The sequence below is a fragment of the Ptychodera flava genome, chromosome 16 (genome assembly GCF_041260155.1).
Source record: "Ptychodera flava strain L36383 chromosome 16, AS_Pfla_20210202, whole genome shotgun sequence".
NCBI classification, from domain to species: Eukaryota; Metazoa; Hemichordata; class Enteropneusta; family Ptychoderidae; genus Ptychodera; species Ptychodera flava.
Window position 1 is genome coordinate 27384381 of NC_091943.1, and position 27269 is coordinate 27411649.

Below are 27269 nucleotides of genomic sequence, written 5' to 3' on the forward strand. Positions count from 1 at the left end.
TTCATTTGGATTGGTACAAGTTTAATGTAGAATCGCGACAGACGACAGCCTGTAGCGCATTCACATAAGATTATTGCATACTTCTAAACAGTTTTATGGTTGACATATAATTTCAGCCAGTTCTATAAATGAAGCACAAAAAGAAGAATACAATTTCAAAGTATTAATCTTTTTGTCTATTTATGAGGGATGCCATATGAAGCACACGTCTAAAGCTCTGAAGACAAGCGGCCATTCTCATAAACTTGGATAAAATGAACGTTTGAATGTCTTCCCGAAGCTGCCATGGTGTACGCGTCATATTGTACTGAAAACAAACCACCCAGTACTCATCGACCTAATAGACTTTTTAGTAATAGCACATTGCACCAGTCGACTCTTAGTATCGCCTGGTTTGTCCGAGTTTGCCTGGTTTGTCCGAGGTACGGACGGCTGTTGGGGGAGGATGAGCTGGTATTAATTGCCTCTTAGTACAGTCAACACCCTGTGCATTTGGTGACATAATCTTGTCCGCCTGTTATTCTCCCTTGAGTATTGATTCAATGAAAAATAAAATTAGCATTTCTAAGAACATGACTATTGTCATAATTTTAAAACCAGTTGGTTCGTGTAAATGTGCTAACTGGAGGACGTGTATGGAAGCATCACTGCTCGCTGATTTGGACCATGCCTACACGTTTTAACAGGTTAAATAATAAAGGAGTTGACTATGAATTCAAACACACAGACACTGAACTACAACATCAGATTCTCATATAGTGTCGCCAGCCATTGCTGATGATGCATGTCAGGGCCCAAATCACCTTTTTAACATGGAAGTACAAGTGGACAACCATTTCCGAAAATTGGTAATCCTGTGAACACATTTGGATGGCTGTTTTTACCCAGCTTTATGGCTAACTTTAAATCACATGATTAAAATTTCTGAAAATCAGAGAAATGGATCTCTGACATCATCTCTCGTGAAGTTTAATTTTTTTATCCAGTCAGCAAAGCAAAATAGTGAGTGCATTGCAGTACTTTCAAGCCCAAATGTTGAATTAAACCATACCACAAAATAATCAATGTTCCTTTCATATAAGCCGATCAGTGTAAAACAAGTGAATTCTGAACAAAAAGGTACGTCACTCTCTGTATCTTCTCTTTTCCATCATCCTGAATGGCATAAGGAGATTAGGAATAGATAAACCACAGCTGATGACCAATTGATCATTAATGTTCAAATTTAACTCAGTTTAAACGCCATTGCTGACAGCTGTATGGAAAAATCTACCAGTCATCTTGAAGTCAACACACTGTACTCAGTTGCATGACGTTTGTGATTAAAGCCACAAAGCTGGGAATGTGTAATAAACCGATTTCAAAACATCCTCAATTTTCCAAGAGTTTTCTTTGAAATAAGACCCATTAAAGGTTGAAAGTGTATAACACTGTCATAAGAGTCGAAGGTTGCATGTAAATTCAAACATTTTAATGTAATTTTAGATTTCCTGCCATTTTGAAAAAATAATCATATGACAGAGAAAATAAACATAACAACAAAATGTTGGACATCGTGTACTGTGCATACAAGTAAATGGCATCATACTTGTTTCCTATATGATCACCATGTGTATGTACAGGATACCCTGCATTTTTTTACTTTTCCGTGGGACGCCATTTTATGAGTGCGGCACCTGTTTATTATTTAACCTGTTATAACGCGTAGGAATGGTCCAAATCAGCAAGCAGTGATGCTCCTATTCAGTTAGCACATTTACACGAACCAACGTTGGTTTGAAATTACAATAATGAAAACAATATATAAAAATCTGCAGCTATTGTGGCCTAAAGTGGTAGTCCCATGGGACAACCATTTCCAGAAATTGGTAGTCCCAAAGACTGAAAGTTTGGTTGTCCCGGGGTCAAAGACTTCCATTTATTTTGAGCCCTGCATAACCATGTAATGTTAATCTATCCGAATTAAATGCATTTCATGCATCAACCTTTTTCATTAGTAGAGAGACTTTAATGTGGTATAAATTTGTCATAGAATGGAAAATTTTGAAGCAGATTTCGGTTCTCTCACTCTCAACCTTCCAAGAGCAATTAGTTGCCATTATTTAAAGACTCCTTGGTGAAATGGCAGACAAAACCATTTGGGAAGAAGGGGAAAACACAATGAAAACTGGTCGATGTGCAATATGTCACATATTCCAATGGTGTTTCTCATCTGTCTTTTTTAGCCGTGTTTCCTGTTACCACTTCAACGTGACAGATTGACGAATAAAAACAGATCCAGAGCAAGTCTCAATCATATGATGCTAAAACACTGATGAAGCTGAATCAGCGGTGGATGACCTCATTTTCATCACAGCTCAGAGTACAAAGTGATCTTTCAATCTGCGTTCTTTATAGTTTATTCACTTCCATCCCAGCGCTTAGACACTCTCAAACTGTTCACTTTAATTTGCATGTAAAACACAACACATCTGGTAAGGGAAGTTCATTCCATCTGATCCCTGTTCTATTGGATAGCTTTGTTGGTTTTGCTGTCTTCACCATAGTACAGGGAATAATCATATTCTATGTGTGGAACTGACATTGGCATTAAACCTGAAAACAATGAAAGAAGACGTAATTACTCATTTGAAAATATAAGGTTATTAAAAAAATACTTTAAAGGATGCACGAGGACATTAGCGCAGTGTATCACCAAACGCGAGGCGGAGGGTGATGTACAGTGCTAATGTTGGAGTGTATACTTTGCAGTGTCTTAAACCTTATTATCAAACATCTTACAGCTTACATTAATGACCAGTGCATCAAATGTTTTGAGTAGTGACCGTTTTTATGCAGCGTCAGCAGTTTTTCAACCGATTTAATCACGCAAGTATGGAACGCTATCCTAGAAATGCTTTTGATAGCCCGTGCAACAACGAGTACAGAGTGCAAGACACATTCTGGCAATCGTCCACAAGGGTCCCTTGAAACCATTCCAAAAGAAAATGAGGTCAAACAGGATACTTTGTGCACTTGGGGCGCCTGGAAACAGTCAGTTTTATGGAGTGCCTTTCAGTGCTGCTTCTTTAGCACTCACAAATTCTATTGTTCTTGACAGTAGATGTATAATAAGTGATACATTGTGGCCAGTGTAGTAGAGACAGTTGAGTTGATACACATCAAAAAATGTCAAAACTACAAAAAACACGGAGCGTGGGAGCTTACCTCTATACCTTGCTTCTTCTATTTCCTTCTCAAGTCGTTCATGTTGTCTTTGACAAACACCTGACGAGCGAAAACATAGGATTTTGAGTGTGACATTTTTGTCAGGCATGGAAGTGTATAGACTCCCTCACAGCCCCTCGCTGGCTACACACAGTGGCTGGTGTAGCTTAGCTCAGTGAGAGTGCAGAGTGCGGAGGGACTGTTAACACTAGAATTTATTGATATTTTTCTCAATTTCCCATTGGCCGTCAAGTCTCATCAACTCCCCTGATTTAGGGAAGATAATGCTAATGACTCAGAGGGTGGCAGTTGAATATCCTCTAATTATTTTTAATTAATAGCTGTGACACAGATCGGCATGTAAACATCACAGGGTGATTAAGTAAGATATCGCTAATTGATCTAATCATAGACAGTAGAGAAACTACTGTCCATGATCTAATGAAGAATAAACAATGGCAAGTCCAGCTGTACATTGATAAAGCATCCCACATACACATTCAATGTCAGTTGATGCCCATGTTCTGTACAAATACCATGGTTAGTGGACCAGAACTACAACACTATGAAATTTGTAAAAGCAACGGTCAAAAGCTATATTATGCCACCCACTCTGATGATGATCACATCTTCTTATAAGGGTTTGCTGTTTCTTAATTCTATACATTTCTCATAAATACCGTACACATAATATAACATCCTTTTTAGGTGTCGTTAAAGTGAAGGTCAGAGTAAACTGAGTACAGGTGACTACATAATATTACCCATTTTGATAACAGAGGGATATCTCCACTGACAGGTTCTATTTCAAATGAGTTCATTAGACCTTGGAGGTATGAAACAATGGTTTTTCAAAGTGAAGTAGTTGAGGATGGAGTATTAGTAAAGTAAAAATACTAAATATACAAGTGTTAACAGTGCCTTGCTGGCTTTTCCAGTTCGTTGAGCCAGCTATGCCAGCTTGTGCTGAGCAAGGCAACACTAGTGCATAGCAAGCGGGGGGCTGTGAGAGTCTAGGTTGGGCATGGCACAATCCCTTGTAAGTCTGGTTTAGGGACAAACATCAATGATGAAGGTGTTATTTCTGTTTTTCTTTCTTTCTTGAGAAAACACAGTTCTAAGGTTCCATATCTGCAGAGGCGCAAATAACTTCATGGAGGTACATCCTGCATGCATGCACTGGGACTAGGACTGCTAGCCTTTGTCTTGTGTCGATTCTCAAAGGGCTACTGAGAGAAAACTGAGGGGGTCTCTATACCTGGGCTGTGGCGTGCAAAGACAAGGTAAAGCCCCTTAGTTTGTGAACAATTCTTCAATGCATTACACTGACTGTTGAACCCTTGTCATGAGTACGTTTTTGGTCCAACATATTAAATGTCCAATAACAAAACTGTATCCAAAAACTGTTGAGTGTCCCACTTGTCACTTGATAAAAACTTGATCATTCCTGAGATGATTTCAGTGGCAGCCTGTTTGTGAAACCACTGTAAAAGAAACTTTCTTTGATATTTATGACAGCTTTAAGGCAATATTTGACAAACCCTGCAGTACATTGGGTACAAAGATACTTTATCTTCACAAGTGCGACAGACTATACCCTCTGACTGCCAAAGTTTGCAACAACCCGATTGCATTCCTTGAGAAAACTGAACCTCTGCATTGTGAGATAGGGATTGATAGGTAGGGAGATGAGAAGTCAAAGAGACAAGAGTGGATAGATCTCTGAATCTTTCATTTCAACTGAAAAAGTAATCTTTAGATGGATCAGATTTAACCCTTTCACCCCTATGGTTTGAACCAATCCCATTGTTTTCTATGGCAAAGTTGGACCTCTAGACAGGGAAATAGGGTGAAAGGGTTGGGGTTATGATAATCTAAGCAACAATTTCTTGGATCCTTGAAAGTTTTCAAAACTTGACATTTTGTCTGGCTCTACTGATACAAATGAAAAAGACATCACCACTTTTATCCTGAAATACTATCTTCCTGTTCGTCTTTGTTTCGAACAGGTCAAAATTCTCCCTCCCCCGGGGCCCCACACACGATGATGGCAGGGCTAAAATAAATGTGCAATGATGTTTTCTATGATAAAAATCTCAGTGGTAAATCTAATGAACTGGCCTATCAAGAGCATCAAGTAATGATGATAAAAGTCTCCCTTGTGCTGCTCCTCCGAACACAGAGCATTTATATCAAACACTGAGAGACCCACTTAAAGACAGCACATAATTGGCCGAGGTGATCTTTCCACGCTCAGAAAAGTTATTAGGAATCTCTAATTACTACCATGGGATGTCAATGTCTTGAAAATTGGGGAGGGGTGGGGTATATCAGTGATGTCTGTGTGAATGGGATTGAATTTTACGCAGGTCTTAAGGGCTGACGAAACTGAACACCTCGACCGCATTCACAAAAGGAAAACTCCAGTGAGGCTTTGCTCTTTTGAAAGGATGCATGTCAATATAAGATCACACGGACGGCGTGCACGTCATGAAAGACAAATCATGACGCGAAACACATGACAAAGAGCTAGATGATGGATAGCAAAAAAAATTGGCTTCGTTTGAAGGGAGAAAGTGCACAAGTTGTCTCTCAATGTATTCACACTCTTGATGAGATCCTTTTCTTTTTTTGAAAGAGAGCAGAGCTGTTTTCTCTGATCATTCGCTAGTGGTTGCCAGGTTACCAAGGTCAGGTCACCTTAGAACTGATGCTCATTTAGGGGAAAGTTCTACCATACTTGATAGCGTTAAACAATATCATGGTGTCCTACAGCCCTAACTCCACTTGATAAAACTGACTGGCCTTTGACGAGCGAGATAACATACTTGACAGACGAAAGTTCACGCAAACTTTCATTAACGCTGCCACTTTTGCGATTTCAGTACACTGCGATCACGATGCAGTATTTTACAGGTGACGTACACACAATGCGCTGTGTGCTGACTGTCTGCAGACTTGATACAGCTGTCTTGTGAGTGCTACATTTTATGGCTGTGATGATCTCAGTGTCACAAAAAACGTCTGCACGGCTGACAAGGGGTTAAAGCCGTCAAAAGAACTGCTCTTCTACTGATGATACTACGAGTAAAATATCACTCGTATTGACCTTTGACTCGTCTTGACCTTTGACCTAACAGTCCTTATGATGCCTTCAGAAATCAAAGAAATGCAAAATGGAGAGATGGTCAACATGAACAGGGTTCAACTTGAAAAGCTGCCTTTTGATACCAAAAAAATTTGAACTTACAACTGATTTGTAATCTCTTATCGGCACTCCTACAGTTTGATAAAAACCAATAATTTTTTAATGGTTTGGACTGATGCATATGAAGCAAAATGGGGTTGAAAGGGTTATAATGGATAGTTTTACGGCAAAAGTTACAAAGATGCGTGTAAAAAGAAGGTCACTGCTATACATACCTGTTGTGGTGGCTTTGTATACTTCCCCTGAATGCGGAGACACAAACTGTTGTAGCAACTTCACATTCTGCAGATTGAAAAAAAAAAGATGAGAGGGAAAAGATGATATTGAAAGACAACAAAGGCTGGTAATTAGAACTGGGTTGAAAATTGATTGTAAGCTTTTATATATTTGGTGGTTGAAAACTGCTTTGAGCTGAAATAGCGTTGATCGCAATTTTGGGTTTGTTACTAAATATAGCTGCACGCACGCAACTTTCGGACAAATAAGCTGAAATTCGGACAAATTTTGTCGTTGTATGCGTGGCTGTTGTTGCACCTTGTAGTCTCAGTCATCAATTCATATGAATAAGTGTGACGCTAAATAGCCATTCTAACACTCGCAGGTTTTATTTTCGTAGTTTATGCGGACAAATGTTTATTTATGCATATTAATGAGAGAGAACAGTGACGTCATTTGCGATCAGTGCTATTGCTGTTTAGGATGTCAAACATCCATAGAACATGACCATAGGCAACACTGATGAGCTTAGATGACTTGATGCCCCTGTGTTCTGTTCCTATAAATACTTGACATATAATGAAAATATTAGAAAATGTCGATGAAAAACAAAAATCTAATCAGACTGATCTAACTGGTAAGGAAAATTATCTAATTCTGATATCATAGATGTCAAAAATCACTTACAGAATGGGTCATCACAGTACAGGTCAAGATTGACTTGGTCTGTTCCACTCTGCCCTAAACATAGCTAGCTTGACAAGACAATCCTGCCCTGAAGAATCAGGTACTTTTAACCTTTTAAAGGGCTACAGTCATCGGAACTGCGCTCAAAGTTCGTATGGGACCCATACGACCAATGCAAACACTGTATTCAAGGTACGATGGTGACTGATGAAAGTTAAAACATGTCTGTCATAATCTACATCGTATAATTTAAATGTTGCAGCTATGATGATGAGGTGCATCTTGATATCGTGCACGAAATACATTGTTTGTAAACAAGAAACTCGCACAGGTGCGGTTTTGATGACTGTTTCCCTTTAAGGTTGAATGTGCCTCAGGGACAGATATGAAGATTCTCAAAAATTTATATTACATATCTTTTCTACCGCTTGTGGGGCTCATTCTGAAGCTCATGGAATAAATGAACTTTTGCACGCTTTAATTTTGTGGAAATTGAAAATTTAATTTTCCCCATAAACTTGAATTTCAAATTTCAGTAAAGTTAATTGTACTAGTAATTTGTTTTCATATTACCAATGCTTGCTTAGTGACCCCTGATTCTTATTCTTGATTTTGAAGAGAATGCTTTGAGGTTTCCTTGATGAAAGTTTGAGCAAAAGTTTGAATCTTTCAATATCAAGGTGCAAACTACGTTAACCACCGTGGTTTGGCCCAAACCAATAACTGGGTTGAACTGGATAAGGGCAAAATTGGTTATATTCACAGAGGTGTTATAGCTCAGTTTTTATAGGAAACAGTAGAGTTAGGTTACGGTGCTTGCAATAAAGGTTTAACAGTACAGTTGTGAATAATCAGTTATTGTTGGTTGTATTTCAATCCATTTACAAAAACGGATCTCTAGTAAGAGTGGTCCACCAGTTGCTTGGCTTTGCTGTGGCAAATGCGTTCACCCCACAATCTGTGCAACAGTCTGCAAAAGTATATCGCTTCAATTTTGTGATCACCTCAACATCAACGTGACAGTCTGCTGAAGTTTATTCCTCCAATTAACTCTGTTTTGATATTTATTTGTCCCCAGACTTGGAGTAAGTCTGGTCTAGTCCACCTTTCACCCTTGCAATTTTGTATCAACATGCAGTAAATAAATACAAATATTCCCAAAGTTGCGAGGTTTTTTTTTTCAGTCATAAAATGCCTTCTAAAATTCAACTATGAAGTACACAGTATTGACTGTCATTTTGGTTGTAAACACAACCTCAATGAAGTGTATAAAGAGCTTTGAAATTTGTAAGGCAAGCTGCCATCTCATTAGCATATATTTCCAGTAGATATTCAAAAGTTGTTGTTTTTTCTATTTTTGGGGGTTCTGTCTTCTCTTGTTCCGTCTTGTTCTGTCTGTTTGATTGACCTTTCAAAATTCAAAAAGTTGACTGGATACATTTACTTTCTCCCTACCCCATATTTAAGGTAAAATGTGCCTCCGGGACAGAAACTCAGGCTTTGAAATTTTTATCACTTCTCTTCTGATCTACCACTTGTGGGGGTTCATTTTAAAGCTCTTGATGAAAGAAAAGCTGTCATCATCTTAATTTGACAAAAATCAAAAATTTTATTTTTCCCAATAGAGTTAACACAGGGATAGCGGCCATTTTGAATTTCAAATATTAGGAAATCTCAGGTAATCTGTCTCTCAAGAACCAAATTTTGCGGCGTGACCCCTGATTTTTATTCTTGCTTTGGTAAGAGAATGGTTGAAAGTTTCATTGAGGAAAGTCGGAGCAACAGTTTAAGTCTTTCACTTTCCAGGAGCATATTACCTTAAGCATTTCTTCATTGGACACACTCCTTATTGCAATAAACCTGTTACAATTCACTATCTCTGTACAATTCAATGTGCACTCAGTCCAGCAAAGGCTTCTATGCAATTCTCAGTGAGTAGCAGCTTATCCTCTTGCAGGCTACATCATCCGTAAAAGATTTTAATACGTTTATTTTTTTTCCCCCTATTGAAACAATTTAATTGAATTGGTAGCACTCAACACTGTCAGGGATTATCGACGCAACATGACATGTGTGTGGTAACAGCTGCTTGTTCTAGCAGCTCATTGTTCACTTTTAATATTCAGTGGATCAGGCGCAAACCTTTGTTGGCGCAATTAAAATCAAGAGTGAAAATACCCGCCACTTAAGCAGTTTTGTATCAGAATCCAGGTGACATCTGTAAGCTACACTGATCGGCAAAGTTTTAATCTGGTCGTGATTCCAATTTATGCAAATTGTGTGGTAAAGCTGGCGCAAAGCTAGGATTGATGCGAGTTGGGGGGAGGGATCTGTTTATTGGTGAGTCACGTTGGTAAAAAAAAAATCCACACAGGTTATTAATATTGGGAGAGCTGACTTTGTTCAGAAATCAATAAGGAAGTGATTTCCAGGGAAGTGGCTCCGGTATTCAACTGTGATATTTGATACCGGTATCTTTTGATTCCAATTGATCCGTTGTGTGGCTGGAAATGCACACCTTACAGATGTGTCTCTGGATGGTGTCTGTGACACTCTCCTTACACATTTTATTACTCATCTTGTCTATTTCAATACTCGTCATATTTCAGCCTGAAATATTCTCACAAATAACAGACAAACCCCGCATCACAAGTTTGTGCAGCTTTTTTTCATAATATGTGAAAGGAACAGCAATAGTGTTAAACTTTGTTCTGCATTCACTTTTCCCTGGGCTGAGTAAGTAAATTCTTGAATTCCAAAACATCGGCAGGAAAGCAATTGAAAAAACCCCATTTCACAAAAAATCAATTTGCTTTTATTTGACTGTTTTTTTCATAAACTATCATCATCCTGTATGTTTTTGGAAGATACCGTTCAACATCACCACATGATGTGGTGATGGGTGACAAGCTTCAATGATTGTAACATAATTTGCTAAGAGGAAGTACTTCAATGCTATGTCAAAGTCACGGCTTGGTTCTGTGATAGAAAATCACCAAAGAAGGAAACTTATACCAGAAAAGTTTTGGGATTTTTTCCCTGAAACACTCTAAAGACGCAAGATGAATCATTTTACTTAATTTGACCATATCATTATCAAATGTTCATTTAGAAATGCTTTGCTGAAATTTTATGTGACTTCAAGAAATCAAACCAGTGTTTTATCAGAAGTTTAAACAAATGTACACTGTATGTCTTCTTTGCTGTACAACCCCTAAAAATAACTTAGCATTCAGTAAAACAAGTAAAGGAAAACACCTGACAGAAATACAAAAATTCAATAATTAGATTTCTCATTTAAAACAACCATTTATTTTGAGCTGATAAAGTTTTTGTGATATGTAGTCTGATATGACATACAGATCACAAATAGGTTTACAGTGTTTCATCTAGACAGGTGGATTGGGGGAAGGGGGGATTTCCCTCTCTATTGACATGTTGGCACCCCTAGTCATTTGTGAAGGGGGACCATCCCCCCATGAAATGGTGCCAATCACACCTTAGAGATACCATTAGAACACATGACCTGGTGAAATCCCCCTAAATTTTCTGGTAAAGGGGGTTTATCCTAACAGACTAACCTAGCAGGAAAGAAATATGCAGAAAACAGGCAAACAGCAGACAAACATGCTGTTTGCGGGTGCAGCTTTTTGACCAAATATAGCTGCACACGCGCGACGTCGGACACTGCTGCTTGAAATGTGGACAAATGTTGTTAGCGTTGCTTACGTGGCTTTTTACAGCTTGTAGTCTGAGCCGTTAATGTCTCTAAGTATTCATTGTTACGCTGGCAGTTTCCTATTAAAAGTTATTTTTGTCATTTGCCAATTACATGATATTTTTGTCATTCTTGCATGCGTAATTTTTAATCTGAAAATGCAAACTAATATTTTTTTACATATTAATGGAAACAATGACATCATTTGCGAACAACTCTTTTTTATTGTCATTAACCCTTTGAGCGCCAAAGTCAATTTTTGTCACTTTTACAGAATATACCTCAGTCAATTGTTTTCAGATTTTTGCCAAAATTTTGATGAAGAACTGTAGCAAAGGAAATGTGATTTCCATTTGGTCAAAAACTATACAAAAAATTACAGAAAAATTCATAAATTTGGTAAAATATTGCATCAAAATTTTGGTGGGAAAAATTACAGCACTCAAAGGGTTAAGTTTCCCCCCAAGCTTTGAAAATCAGAGGGGTGACCAATTTACATAACAATAAATGATTTGCATATTCTTTTCTTGTGAGAATGTATTCTTTAATATGGTTATTAACATATAAATGGATTTCTCTAGAAATAGGGGTGCCCAACTCCTTAAAATCCCCTGGTGGAGGGAGAGTCCTGATTGTTACAGATAGGCCTACACCCATCCGTATGCATATACACATACACAGGCCTACAGATACATATGCACCGGACATGATCACCGTCATCAGACACAAATATACATTCATGTACGCATAACCATAGACCCTAAAAACGGACCGTTTTTAGGGTCTATGGCATAACCAAGTAAAGAAATGACAAATTATTATCCAGCAATGTTACAGATGCCAAACACATGAAATAATTTCAAGTTGATAAAATACCGACTCCTTAATTGGCACATTTACATTCATAATGGCTTTCATTGATAATGATAAATCTAGCAAGAATGATTCAAACTCAACCATAAACCTACAGCCTTACGCTTTATGTGTCTAAATTTCTACTTTTTGCTGAATAAGTCTTTATGACAACAGACATTTTCACTGAAGCATTCATATAACAAAATTACTGTAACCCTTTGAGTACTGTATTTTTTCCAACCAAAATTTTAGTGCAACATTTTGTCAATTTATATGAATTTTTCTGTAATTTTTTTTTATAATTTTGTACCAAATGGGACATCACATTTCATTGGCTACAGATTATTTACAAAATTTTGGCAAAATCTGAAAAAAAATTGACCGGAGTATGTTTTATAAAGGTGACACAAATTGTCTTTGGCACTCCAAAGGTTAACTTTGTATGATTTCTAAATTCTCCAAACACATGAACCCTGGTTGAAACCAACTTGAGAGTAACCACCTATAAACTGTAATAGATTTACCTTTGGCATTACGACTAGCAATTATTATTTCAGTGTTCTCCCCAGGATCAAGCAAAAGCGTAGCGGCTAATTTGCATAATCATTTGCATATCATTAATTTATATTTGCATATGGATATAAGCTTGCACATGCACCCATGCATTCATGTACACTCACAACAAAATGCAATGGTAACACACAAGTATGCAATTTGAACATCATGGAAACTCTTTATTACACTTAAATAAATCATCACAGTATAGTACAATTGCAATTAAAATAGAAGATTCAAACAGTAACAGCAAGTTCAGATTGAAAGCAAGAATGGTTCGTCTGATTGGAGTTTCATTAATACATATATTGCTAATAAAATTGTCAAAAATTGCCAACAAAGAGGAAAATTTGTAAGTTTAAGCTTTACACAATTCAAATGTAATTGAGTTTTATATCAGTTTTGAACGACAAACACCGCGAATAATGTTTCATAACGGGGATCAATTACAACCAGCCCCCCCCCCCCAGCGTAACTACCACTGCCACTGAACATCGTCGTTCGATTCTTGATTTTAAAAATACCACCAGGATGATCACAAGACATGAACTAAGTACGACTAGAATCACTCGAAAATCAGGTGTAAAATCTTTCAGAGAACGTGTCAGAGTGGAACCACACGCGACGCCAGGATCAATGTCAACACGTTAAAACACGTCGGCCAACATGGCCGCCGCCATATTGGAATTTATGCAATGTGAACTCGATCGCGATCGTGATCGTACTCGGACAAAAAAAAAAGATCATAGTTGTAAAATCATAATCAACCTCACTAGTCAACTGCTTCTTTTGTTTCTTTTGCGGTCCATGTCGTTGATCAAAGCATGGAATGTGATCAAAGGCCCCGCTAGTGCTGCACCGCCTAACTCTGTGAATACTTGTCCTCGATGTATACCGACTAAAGGTCTTTGTTGGTCGTAATAGTCGTTGTAGAATGAAAACTTGTGAACAACCCAGCCGATTCTTCTATTGTTTTAACGTTCCTCTCAACACTTACGGACAAGTTATCGGACGCATACCATACTTCACACCTTCCACTCTTTCACCAGGTTGAAAGTTGCAGTGAGCGCTAATGTGTAGACAATGAACGGCTGGTAGCTACGCAGAGCGCTAGCGTGTGAACTAAAGGATGGCGGGAATATTTTAAAGCGTAGCGGGAGAATCAAAGCGTAGCGGGGAGAGGCGAAAGCGTAGCGGGACCGCTACGCTAAAATGGCCTGGGGAGAACACTGTGTTTGGTTATGAAAATATCTCTAACCATTGCTTTTCATGCTATTGAAATTAGTTGTTTGAACATGGTCTAATGTTGAATTTGGCAAACAAACTATTCCTTATCAGCTAGCTATGCTTTTCTGTCCTGGCTGGCCGGGCTGTTTTTAGATTAACACTCTGTTCAAAGATAATTTCTAGCATCATACACACTCAAAAATTGGGCCCCAAAGGGCATAAAATGGACATTTTCTTTATATCTCAAAACCACATCATGAATTCAACATTTTCACATGTTTTTCACATATATTATCTAGGATAACGCTGGCATTAATGGTCGCTGTAATTTTGACTTACCTTGTAATTCAGCACTAAATTTTGGTCTCTGCAGATGGGGCACGGATTTGAAACAATTTCATCTGCCCTCTACGGTGGAAATGAGAAAGAAATCAATGTCTTTGATTTCAAGTCCTGTACATTAAACATAAAAATAAATATTCTCGACTTTTGGGCCTAATGGTACCCATATTAGCACTACTATCTCTAAGTATAGGTCAAAGCAGAGAGGGGAAGTTCAAACTGCATGTCAAACATAATTATGCAAAAATAAACAAAAATGAACAATAAATAATTACATATTCATGAGGTATTTAAATGGGAATGTCCAGTGTGTCAAAATAGGCAGCAGGATTGCTGAACAAAACCCTCTCCTATGTTGGCCTAACTTCTCACACTAAGTCTGATATTAGGTTGGACACACAATATTCTAATGTATTTTCAGATTTCCTGTTCTCACTTGCTCATCTATTTTTGTCAAATGCATATCACCAATGGGGTAAACAGCCAAGAAGTGACCAATCTTGCACATCAGAGAACAATTCACACCAATTTTCCTCAATAATTTTCGGAGTTTTGAGCCACATTTCTCATTTTTTCACTGAGTTGTTGATATTGAGTGAATACGAATGAAATAAGTTCAATATCGCTATGTCTAAGTGTGAACTAACCATTGTAACTTATTCACTAGATTTCTTGAAATCCTTAGTATAAGAGTTCAACAAGAGTTGCTTCATTATCCCAAAGCCCTATCAAATTAAATGTCAAGGGCTCCAGCCTCAAGCTGTGGCGATAATCACAGAGAAAATACATGAATCATTTGTCCATAAATTTCTATTGTCAGTGGCCGATGACACATACCAGAAGCTACCTTGAACAGCAAAGCAGAAGCCATAATCAGCGCTTTTCTCATGATAAGGTTTCACACGTACGCACTGAAAAGAGTTTGGTGCCATAAGTGATATGGTAAACAAACAACTGACTTCTGATAAACAAACATCTTTCGGTTTTTTTCAAAGAGAGAAGAAGTCAAATGGTATAAAAATTTGAAAGATAACATATTATGGAATTAGTACTTACAATACACATTTTTCTTGTTTTCTGTGAAAGGAAAGAAAAGGACAGATATCAGTGTTATAAATTCTGAGTAATTTGCAGTTAAATTTGTCAGTACATGTAATTTTATCATCAAACGTTTTCTTCTAGAACATACTTTGGTAAATGTTGATCAATCTACACAACTTATAAAATTTCTTGCAAAAGTTGTAAAAAGACTGAAGTATCAAATGAGTAATCATTGATATTGTCTTTCTCTGATAGGTTTCTCACAACCACATAAATTATAAAGGATAAAACGCGAGCAATGATGTCAAATATTTTCTTGAGTTTTAAAACAGAAATGGTTAATGAGTGGGAAATAATCTGGCGGTTTCAATTTGCTGAGTTATAAAGATAAATTGCTCATAGACCAGCAAAAGGCCACTGTAATTTTTAAGATAATGATAGCATATGAACAGACTAGATAATAAAATTTCATTCCAAAAGTCATTTTTGACCATCTACCTCTGCAGACATCTTTGAAAGATGAACAGCAATTCACTGTCACAGATAATGCAACCGCTTGCATAAGATCGGAGGAGTTTCCAAGTTCCAAAATATCATTTTTTTTATAAGTAACATTTATTCCACAATCGACATGGAATGTCAAGTCTACATCACTTTAAACATGTATAGAGCACACAAACATACTCTCCAGATATTTCCAGATTGATCATCTGGTGCACGCCCTCACTGGCAAGAGAGGCCTTCTTTGTTCTTTACAGGACAAAGAGTATATGTTTGTATTAGTTTGCCATTGAGGGCGCTACAAAGAAAAATACCATCAGTGGCACCACACTCTTTACACTGTCACTTTGTTGGAATAAATTATCGTTTTGAAAAATCATTACACAGTGATGAAAATAATGTTAACATCTTGCTCCATAATATAACTGCACAGAATTCCACTATAGAACAAAGATGCCATTGCTGACCAATGAAATTGAGAAAGCTTTAAATGATCAGGCGACAGATACTGCCGTCTGCAGTTATGATTTTTCCACTGTGTTGTTGATACTTTCAAAGAGAAGATATCCTCAGCAGGTTGTGCAATGAAATGAGATCAAGACCACGATGAAATGCAATGCTATTTGTCTTCATGGATGAAGCTTCTTATGTGTAAGATGATGTACAAAGTTGATTTTATGGGTAAATATTCAAGTCTTGTGAGACCTGAAGGTAAAATATGACCTCAACCTCAACAAAGTCCTTCTCACGGTTAAATTGCGCTAGGGAGACTTTCAATTTCACTTAGTCTGTTATTTGGAACATTCCTCTGTAAATCTGTTTGCTTCACTTATTCACAGTTAATTTGGGCATAACTAACTTTTCATGTCCATAGCAGACAAATCAAAGTAAAACTTTTGAATAAATTTTAACTTTGCTTCAAAACGAATTAAATGGACACGAAATTTGTGCTAAAGATTTTCCCATTTGGTTTGGCTGGAGAAAATTTGAAGATTAGAAGAAATTTGAAAAAGCTGACAAAAATTTTCCAAGTAACTTACCATGGGAGGAACTTGGCCTTTGAAATTTCTCCTGTAGCCTGCCCACACTGGTTTCTTTCCATACTTCTCTGTGTAGTCTGAAACAGAGCAAACATGGTCATGACGGGTGTGGATCTTGAAAACAGAACAAATGACAACACAGTCTCATTACAAGACTCAAACACTATGCATTAACATTGCTATTGGTTTTTACTGAAAACTTAAATGACAGTGCAGTTTCAAAATTAATAGCCCCTTTCCTGCCAAGTTCATATTTCACTATCAGGTCAAGTTGGTTAATACTAGTAAGGCAAAACATGTCCCACATGGTGCATTTTAACAAAGACTTGAAGATTTGAATGTCTCTTCAGACAGAGATACTGTAAACATGATTTTTACAGACTACAGCTGCTATAACATACCAACAAGACAAGTGGTTGAAAATACATACGGTTTTGGCTCAATACCGCTGTTCACTGACTTGGCAGATGGGGAAGTGATACTTTCTGGCAGGTAAAGGGATATACTTTTAGAGTCCAAAAACTACAATTTTTTTTTTATATTTTGGACCGAAAAATAAACATGGAGTCTGGGTGCACTGACGATGTTTGGACCACCTGTAATGAATGCTAATTTTCGATTTTTGAAAAACTAAGATGGTGAAAAGTTTTCTGACACCAAGAGCTTTAAAATGAACCCCAACAAGTGGTATATCAGAGAAGAATTGTAAAAGTTGGAGAGTCCAAATATCTGTCCCTGAGGCGTGTTGTACCTTAAGAGATTTATCAAGGTTTACTTCCAATGATAAACACAGAGTGCACTGAACAAAAGAAAATTAAAACAACAGTAGAAAAGAGGTAACAGAAATCTTCTTTCACTCAGAAAGTCTCCAGCATTCATCTGCCTTTGTACAATATCACATTCATTACTGACACTGTGATTTCAAAATCACTCTAACATTGTTGCCGTAAATGTATTCGTCTATACTTCAGATCAGTAATCATGATGCCATTCATAACTCCAATGTTTATAGGAAGTGGGTGTACACACACAAATCTTTCTGATGTTCAGAGAATATCTAGGAATTTGACCATGCACCAACCACTCACATTTTACCCCTGGGAAGAATATATGCACACTGTCAAGAATTGATAAAACAAAGCTACCTCCTGAGAAAAATGCGCACGATCATTAAGATGATACAAAACTTACTCTCACTGGCTCTAATTTATATCTGTTTTAGCAATAAAAGCTGTGAAGTTGTTGACATGTATGGTACACCTAACACAACCAAGGAGTCACATAAAAACACCGGGAAAATTCACATTCTGCCATTTCAGCAGTGTTCCCTACACAACTACCATACTGTTTTATTTGGTAGCTGCCTAAAACAATAAACTCAATTGCAGTGTTGGTCAGTCAACACGAAAATGTTAGTTTATCACTAAGCGCTTGAATAACTTCATCAAGTAGGCATATAAAATGTCCAGGTATATATGAAGCTGTATATGGACAGTAATACTCTGGAGTGCACACCATATTATTTGTACATTCAACTTTAGCAATATAAACATTTCTTATTACGTTTAAGCAAAGTTCGACATTCACGCTGGCCCACTATCCCGAGTCTAGTAACTTTTTTTAAGGACTAGTAAAATTATTTTGTTGCAAGTCCGACAGAATAGTGACTTTTCGATAAGTAGCTTTTGGTTTAAACTGCAAATAAACACGATCTACTGATCGTCAGCAACTTCGAAGTGCGCGGCCATTGAAAAACTACTGTGCCGGTGTTTTCACGCAGATAGTGTACATGGCCGGTGGCAATGCCGGTGGCGCTGTATGGGGTGCGCACTATGCAATGCGCATAGTTCAATGGCGTCGTCCATTCCGTTTGCTCGCAACTACTCGCACGATCTATTTTCAGCTCTGATTTTTTACTAATGATGGAACGTTTTTTGGTTGGCTATACTCCCCCGGCTGTCAAAAAGGCACGATCTACAGTAGCAGTGCTACGATGATAACGTCCGGGTATGTAAATTTCAGGAGGCTTGGAAAACAAAATACACTTGGCTGTCCTATTTTGTCAGTAATGGTAAGGGGAAAATGTACTGCGAGGTGTGTCGAAAATTTGACGCTGTGGGCACCTTTGTGACGGGATGTTCGAATTTTAAACTAGATTCTGTTAAGGCACATGCCATCTCAGTTACTCATAGCAGGAATGTTGGTAAGCTGGAAGCCAAGCAGGCGAAACCTGGCGAGACTCGGGCCGATAAAATTATTCTATCTTTGAATAAAGAGGTTGTCAGCAGACTGGTTGTTCTCTTCAAAACGTCACATGCTCTCGCTAAACATGGCAGACCATTTTCCGATTTTCCTTGGTTGTGTGACTTAGATGAAGCAAAAGGTTTGAATGTCGGGTCTACGTATAGAAATGACAAAAGGGCACGATAATTTGTTTCTGCTATAGCCGATTGTGAGCGCAGCAAACTATCTTCTATGATTAATTACAGACTTAACCATGCACAGAAAGCATATGCAATGTTTCAGCAAATTTCTATGTCTGATGACTAGTGAACAGTACTGTGGAAACCACAGTTCTACCATGTTTGACATTGACTTTCTTCAGTGGCTAGGATACTAGTCAGCTACAGTTGACTCCTAAATGTAAATGATATGTTTCTGTAAGTGCTGAGAGTTTTGCTTTAATGTGAAATAAAACATTTTTCGAACAACAAGTTATTGCCTAGTTATGTCATGAGACTTTCAGACGGGACTACAAAATCTTTTGCAGGACCACTGAATTGAACATTTTACTGGTCCTGCAGGATAGTGATCATTTTACACTAATGTCGAACCCTGTTGAGTACAAACAAATACAAAACAAACAAATACAAAATCAAGCAAATATTGAAAAAGCTACCTAATGGCTGATATAGCTCCGCTGTGTTTATGTACAGTGTAACTATTTTTGACACACATTGATGAAGAACATGAAAATCTTTGATAGCTCATTTCAGTGGCCAGAAAAAAGTGGCAAAATAAGCTGCAAAAATACACAATTGAAGATTTCATCATAAGGCACAAAGTAAGTTCATAATAAGGCCAAAGTAAGTAAATTCTTTGTTTTGCGTCCGCGCGCGCCTAGGTTTTTGGAGATTTTTCGGAAAAAAAACACAAACTTTCCTTTCAAAATTTCGCCGTTGGTGACGCCATTTTGTCGCAAAAAAACAGTCGTGTCTTTAACTTTGCGATGAAATACTCCTTTACGGCAGTCAGATTTCACTTACAGACCGTGCGGTGACGTAAAACAGTACTCTATACACATTTACCCCTGTCGATCCTCTCTGCCTCACGCCGGGGCCTCACGTTCTCGCTGTCTGTTGTGGCTTTGCCTGTTGTGGCTTTGCCGTCACGATAAAAAATGGATGAAAGCAGGGAAATAATCGAAGTTAAAAACAGGAAACCTTTGCACGGTAACTTGAAGGCATGGTCATTGCGAGCATTCGGGACTTGAACAGAGAGAGATTAAGTCGGCCGTTTAGACTTGGGTACCACGACACGGAGAATATGGCAGACGGAAAAATCGGAAAGTGTTGAAGCCTATCCTAGTTTATCGGTCTTCCAGGTTTGCCAAAAATTTGGTTCATTCGTCCATTTTAACTTGAAACAAAAAACAAACCAGTGATCAGGCCTATAAACGAAAGGCCTTTACGTACTTTTTTGTTCAGTTTGGGTAAGGGAAAGTATATTAGAATCCCTCTGTGAAAGTTCAAACTTGTAGTAGGCGGTCGTAGCTGCTCTTGAAGGAGGTCACACTTTCTGCATTAATGACATCGGCTGGTAATTTATTTCAAATGTCCACAACTCTTGCTGAAAAAAGAACTTCCTTGTGTTAAGTCGAACGGTCAGTTTATGAAGTTTGGGACAGTGTCCTTGAGTTCTCGAGTCTGCTGCTAACTCAAGTGAAAGGTTACAGTGGTCATGGCCTTTGATAACTTTCTAGAGTTGAATCATGTCGCCGCGAATTCTTCTTTGTTCAAGTTCAATTAAATCAAGCTGTTTAAGTCTATTTTGATAATTGTAGTGTTGGAGTTTAGGTATTATTTGCCGTGCTAAGATTTTTATGTCCTTTTGTAGCCATGGTGACCGAACTTGTACTGCATATTTAAGCGGTGTGGTCTCACAAGTTGCTTGTAAAGACGAAGAATGACATTTTTTTGATTTGATCGACAATGATCATTTGATGAGATCAAGCATTCTGTTTGCTTTATTGCAAACTTATCACATTTGCTTGAAGTTTTAAGGTAGAATGAAGTAGGACGCCCAAGTCATTTTCTTCATTGTACGTCCCAGTGAAATATTGTTCATTGAGTATTTATGAAGGGGTGTTTGTAGCCAATATGCGTTCGCCAGTGTTCACTCATTGTTTGTAGCTTGTCCAAACCAGCTTGTAGAATTTCAGGATCAATACAATTTCGCAAGGGTTATATGTCTTGGTATTGTCAGTAAATTTTTGAGTTCAGAACTAATTTCACCGTCAGTATGATTGATGTAGATTAGAAAGAGTAATGGTCAAAGAACTGAACCCTGTGGGACACCACTTGTGACGTATTCTCCATTCAGATGATGCTCCATTTATGACTACTCGTCTTTTATATTTGTCAATCAAGCTTTGACCCACTGTTGAATATTTCCATTTATGCCATGATACTCCATCTTTTCAATCAATCTGGGGTGTGGTACTTTGAAAGTGCAAGGAATATAGATGTGAAGCGTCCAACTAAATTTGGGTCTGATGAGTCTGTGTGTGGAGACTGACAATTGCGAAATGATTTCTTTTATTTGATGGAAAGGAAAGGTGTTGGTTTTACGGATGGTCCCAGGGAAGCTACAGGAAATGCTTTTGTCATTATATCACCAATGTCTTGTTCTCTCTGATGCCCCATCTTTCTAAAATTGAATGCAGAGGCTACAAGTTACCCAATCTGTTTGGTGTTTTCTTTCAAAACAGACACCCATCAGCATAAACATTACAAGAAACTTGAAAGAAACGTACAAGAACTTGAGGACAAAAGACTGCTACTGTATACTGTTATAGTGTACCCATTCCTCAAACTGTCCATATTTAAGTAATTTGATGAGGCTGTCAAGTTGCTGTGCAATGGTATTGACATGTGGACACTTTGAATGCACAAGAAAGAAATCTAAAACTAATAAAAGAAAAGCAAACGTCAAAATACTTTTGATCCATTTGTCATGAAAATGCATACAGTGATCATACAGTGTGTCACACTGTGACAGGAGTATTCATGTTGTTTGAGAAAAATTGTCCAATAAAGGCAAACAGATTTTGTGTTAAATTTTCTGTGTGTGTTTTTTAACCGCTTACCCGCGCGTACCTTTTAGGATTTTGAGTGGACGCAAAACAAAGAATTACTACTTTGGCCTAATTTGAATATATCACATTGGATCATCCCTAAGAACATGTCAACCAAAGCTATCTGATGAGTAGTTTTTGAGAATGAACTTTTCTGACCAAAGCTATCTGCCAAGCCAGTAAACAGTGGTATTGAGCCACAACCATGTGTATTTTCACCCACTTGGCTTGGTATTTTATAGCAGCTTTAGCCTGTAAAAAATCATGTTTACAGTATCTCTGTTTTCAGGGATCTTCAAATCTTCAAGTCTTAGTTAAAATGCACCATGTTTTGCTTCACTAGTTTTAACCAACTTGACCTAATGGTGAAATATGAACTTGGCAGGAAAAGGATTAATGCAAATTTCAGTTTCTTGTTCTATTCTCCAAAACATGAAGAGATCACAGTATCCAGCTTGCCAACTCAGCATGTACCTGTGAAGACTGCATTGTTATTGTTAGCAAATTACAAGTAATTCTGGTCTGGACTAGAATTCAAATTTAAACAGCTTGTATGTACATGTGAAGACTGCATTGTTATTGTTGAAAAATTAACTCTAGTCCAGACTAGGATTCAATGTTAACAATAACAGTACATTAACCCGTATAGACGCTGTGATGACAATCTACGTAAACAAGGACTTGACATTAACATTCAAAACAAAATTGGTGAAAAAAATAACCAAAAGTTACAGCTGTTGGTCCTTTCAGGTAGTATGCGCCCCGAATACGAAAGACTTTTAACTTTTGCTCAAACTTTACATGATGAAACAGTCAACCGTTTTCTTACCAAATTGAGAATAAAACTCAGGGGTAACCATGCAAAGTTTTGTACTAGAGAAATAAATTACCAAACGCTTACTGATACTTGAAATTCAAAATGGCCGCCATTCCTGTTAACTCTATGGGGAAAATTAAAATTTTTGATTTTCCAAAAACTAAGACGGTGAAATTTTTTCTGACTAGAAGTGCTTTAAAATGAACCCAAACACATGGTAGACAACAAAAGTATAGAAAAAAAAATTGTCTGAATATTCTCCCTAAGGCATATTCTACCTTACTTGCAATATGCTGATTACTATCCATGTACACCATTTTTTTGATAACATGATAGAAATTGATTTCCCTTACCTTCCGATCTCATGTATTGAATTCCTGTTTGAATTTCCTCTTCTGAAAAAGCGTACTTCCAGGTTTTATACGCTGGTGGTTTGATTGGCTTATCCACATCATCATCCTCATCATCTTGAAAGAGTCTTGGTGTCAAGGACAGAAACCTCTGTTGTTTACTCAGAATAACCTATATGGAGAACAAAAGTCAGCTCAGTTGTTACAGTCCTCCATCCAAAGGGAGCGAAGGATTAAACCACAGCCCGTGTGGTTTTTTTTAATGCTAACTTTGCTATCCAAAACCCTCAGACCCTAAATAGGATTCAAAATTAAACACACATGAACATCCTTTTTTGAGACTAAAAACCATCAGTTTTTCAATTTCAACCAATGAAATTTTACTGGCTCTTCTGAATCTCAAGATTTTGAAGATGAAGGACTAGGAAAATTTGAGAGAAACCTTGCCAGCACTCGGAATTTGCCATCACTGTAATGAAATATAAATCTTATGTATAACATATTAGCAATGTTTCACAGTTCAGAACAAACTTTCAAAGGGATTTTTGCTAGAATATTGAAAACTTAAAACTTATATTACGAAGATGAAAACTTTTTGATTGGAGCGCATAAATTTTTCTGGCTGTCAACATGCTTTGCAACACAATTATTTCACACCCTACATCCATATTGCTGCAGTACAGTAGTTTCAAAGTTTTTCCTTGTTAAACGGCAGTAATTTGGAGAGATACCTGGGTTCTTGACCAGGTAGGTGCAAAGTTGGATAATAAGAAGGAACCAGATATGAACTGAATATGCTCACGTGTTTTACAACAGGTTCATTAATAGTAGTACGCTTCACAGAACAATAAGATATATGTTATCACTAAATGAAGCAGGTTTTTTTCAACATCGCACAGTACTCTCAGATTTTAATCACTAATTACAAAACTTTATTTAATATGCAAATGAGCTGTGAATTGACTTGAACTAGATCAATGCTTCATGGGACAATTACATATCGTTCAGATCAACATTTGTAGCACGTTTAATTTAATTTAATTTAATGCAATAATTTTAGAGTAATGTCACTAATTACAAAGTTCATTAAATATGCAAATAATCCCTATATTAACTTGACACTGTTCAATGATTTCATAGCACAATTAAATATTTATCAAATCAAGATCTGTAGCACGTTTCACAAAATTTGGTGCCGTAATTTCAGAGTTATATACCTAATTACAAAGTTTATTAAATATGCAAATGAACCCTTAATTAACTTTACACTACTAAATGCTTTACAACACAATAGATATCTGTCAGATCAGTATATGTAGCAGTTTTCATCACATTTGATGCAGTTATTTCGGAGTTATATGACTACTTATAAAACTTCATGAAATATGCAAATGAGCTAATTATTAACTTGACACTGTTCAATGCTTCTCAGTACAATTGATATTTATCAGATCAACATCTGTAGCAAGTTTCATCAAATTTAACGCTGTAATTTGGAGTAATATCACTAATTACAAAGTTCATTAAATATGCAAATAAACCTTAATTAACTTCACACAAGTAAATGCTCTACACCACAATTAGATATCTGTCGGATCAGTATCTGCAGCAGATTTCATAACATTTGGTGCAGTTATTTTGGAGTTATATCACTAATTACAAAACTTCATAAAATATGCAAATGACCTATTTGTTAACTTGACACTGCCAAATGCTTCTCAGTACAATTAGATATTTATCAAAACAATATCTGTACCCAATTTCAAAGACTTGGGTGCTGTAATTTCAGAGTTATATACCTAATTACAAAGTTCATTAAATATGCAAATGAACCCTTAATTAATTTCACACTACTGAATGCTTTACACTACAGTTAGATATCAGTCGGATCAGTATCTGCAGCAGATTTCATCACATTTGGTGAAGTTATATCGAAGTTATATGACTAATTACAAAACTTCATAAAATATGCAAATGACCTATTTATTAACTTGACACTGTCCAATGCTTCTAAGTATAATTAGATATATATCAGATCAATATTTGTTGCAAGTATCATCAAGTTTGATGCAGGAATTTCAGAGTTATCTCACTAATAACAAAAGTTCATTAAATATGCAAATGAGAAGGCAATTGACATGACACTCACAGTATCATCATAATGTTCTGAGATTGTCATCTGTGAAAAGTTTCATGAATTTTGTGCAGTATTTCTTGATATATGTCTACACTGTCATTACCGTCTCCATAGGGAAACCATTGTACGGAAAAAAAACGATATTGCATAACTTCATTAATATGCAAGCCACACAACCAAAATCTAATCAGTTCTTGCAAGTAGCATATGGTACCTGTGTACCAAATCTGACTTGAATCCGTTCAGGCGTTTTTGAGTTATCGTGTAAACAGACAGACAGACAGACAGACAGACAGACACACAACACACACACACACACACACACACACACACACACACACACACACACACGGACAGACAGACAGACATCGCTATGACAATAGCCCACGTGTTTACACACGTGAGCTAAAAACGACAAGGAAGGAAGGCAATCATTCACAGAATAAAGGTTCCCTGGTGTCCGAAGGGTATCATGTTTGACTAATGTCCTTTTGCATAGGAACACTCTGTAGGTCTGGTTTTGATAGCTCTGTGCAGCAGGGCTGTGTGCTACTGCCTATAGCTGGTAACAGACAGCCCTGCCATGCAGAATTATGGTTCTGATATCCAACAAAAAACCCAAGGTAGCTGCACAATTGTAGCTCTACAGTGAGGCGGTTGGTGAGTTTTTTTGGGGTTTTAGCGACCTCGCTCACCAGTAGCTACAACGCTGAAGGCCCTGTAGTGTTCAAAATAAGTGTGTCACACATGACACGGCATTTTGATGTGAAATCCCACATATTTATGCATTTGTCGTTAATGGGGTTTGGTAATTGTTCGAACACGTCGATTGCGTTCCAAAAACATTTCTTGGAGCCGCCATTACCAAGAACAAATACTAAACCCCATACACGACAAGGTTAAGTGTAGTATAGTGTTTAGTCTTCAGTAGTGATAAATCAGTACAACCAAATGCAGTAAATATATGGGATTTCACATCAAAATGCCCCGTCATGTGCGACGAGCTTATTTTGAAGGCTACAGGGCCTTCAGCATTGTAGCTCTACGGGTGAGCGAGGTCGCAAAAACCAAAACTCACCGACCATCTCATCGTAGAGCTACAGTTTTGCAGCTAAACCCAAGGCAAAACCTTAAGCTACTGGGATGTTCCAGTAAATAATTATTCAGATGTCGGGAACCTTCACACCTTTCCACCTGGTTGCCTGTGTGGGATACCAATGAGACTTCTGTGTACATTAATAGGATGTTCTTGTGGTGAAGAGGTGCTATGTTTAGCCAGGCGCTCTTGGGCTGGATAGTCTACTTGACCGATCAATTGTCTGCTCGATCTATCGATGGTGTACTCTTTGCTCTGCCCTGCACTGCATCTAACTAACTCAAGAGTATACAATTGATAGATCTAGCAGACAATCGATCGATCAAGCAGACTACCCGGCCCACGAGCGCCTGTGGCCTGAGCATGCATAATCCCGCCACGACATGGTATCTAACTCTTGCCTTCAGCTGAAATTCAGAACTACTGCAGTCCCTAAACATACCTGTGCTTGTTTTCACTCTACATTTTAGTGGAGTTAGGTAGATTCCTCCAATCGTCAACTTACTTTGAGATCGGTGAAGCTGTACATGTGCACCCGTGCAGGCTAGTCGCCTAGTCTTGCGTACGATGCATTGTACGACCTCCCATCACAGGCCGGCTAGCCGTACTACGCTAGGAACAAACAGCATCGTATGTACGCAGGGCTAGCTTGCCGCGATGGACAAGTGAACACATCAATCGCTTTGGACGAAGGGACAATGTGCAAGTTAAATGGGTACAATTGGCTTCGATTCATCTTAATGAATCTTAATCTTTATTAAAACTTACAGGAACATTTCTTGACATTTCGTTTGTCGGCACCCGCGACAAATTGACTATAGTGACACATGCTCTCCAGCAGACCGCGTATCTTCTCATGAGCGCTGCCATTTTTCAAATTACCCATGATGCATTAAGTCTCGTACTTTACGCGTAT

General features: G+C 37.6%; 1 protein-coding gene across 1 annotated transcript; it reads right to left on the reverse strand.

The window, feature by feature from the left end:
* On the reverse strand, positions 1 to 27261 carry LOC139114453 (small ribosomal subunit protein mS40-like). The gene is made up of 8 exons (XM_070676201.1): positions 27122 to 27261; positions 23124 to 23292; positions 16598 to 16674; positions 15072 to 15092; positions 14013 to 14081; positions 6631 to 6697; positions 3208 to 3267; positions 1 to 2595 (listed from the first exon to the last, which is right to left on the reverse strand). Exons 1-8 carry the CDS (start codon positions 27221 to 27223, stop codon positions 2507 to 2509), a joined length of 654 nt encoding a protein of 217 aa, XP_070532302.1. The 5' UTR covers positions 27224 to 27261; the 3' UTR covers positions 1 to 2506.
* Between the last annotated feature and the right edge of the window lie 8 nt (positions 27262 to 27269).

Coding starts and splice junctions, on each gene's coding strand:
- LOC139114453 (XM_070676201.1), bottom strand. CDS start 27,223: ATGGCAGCGCTCATGAGAAGATACGCGGTCTGCTGGAGAGCATGTGTC. Junction 23,293..27,121: donor AAATGTCAAGAAATGTTCCT/GTAAGTTTTAAT, acceptor TTCTCCATATAG/GTTATTCTGAGTAAACAACA. Junction 14,082..15,071: donor AAACAAGAAAAATGTGTATT/GTAAGTACTAAT, acceptor TTTCCACCGTAG/AGGGCAGATGAAATTGTTTC.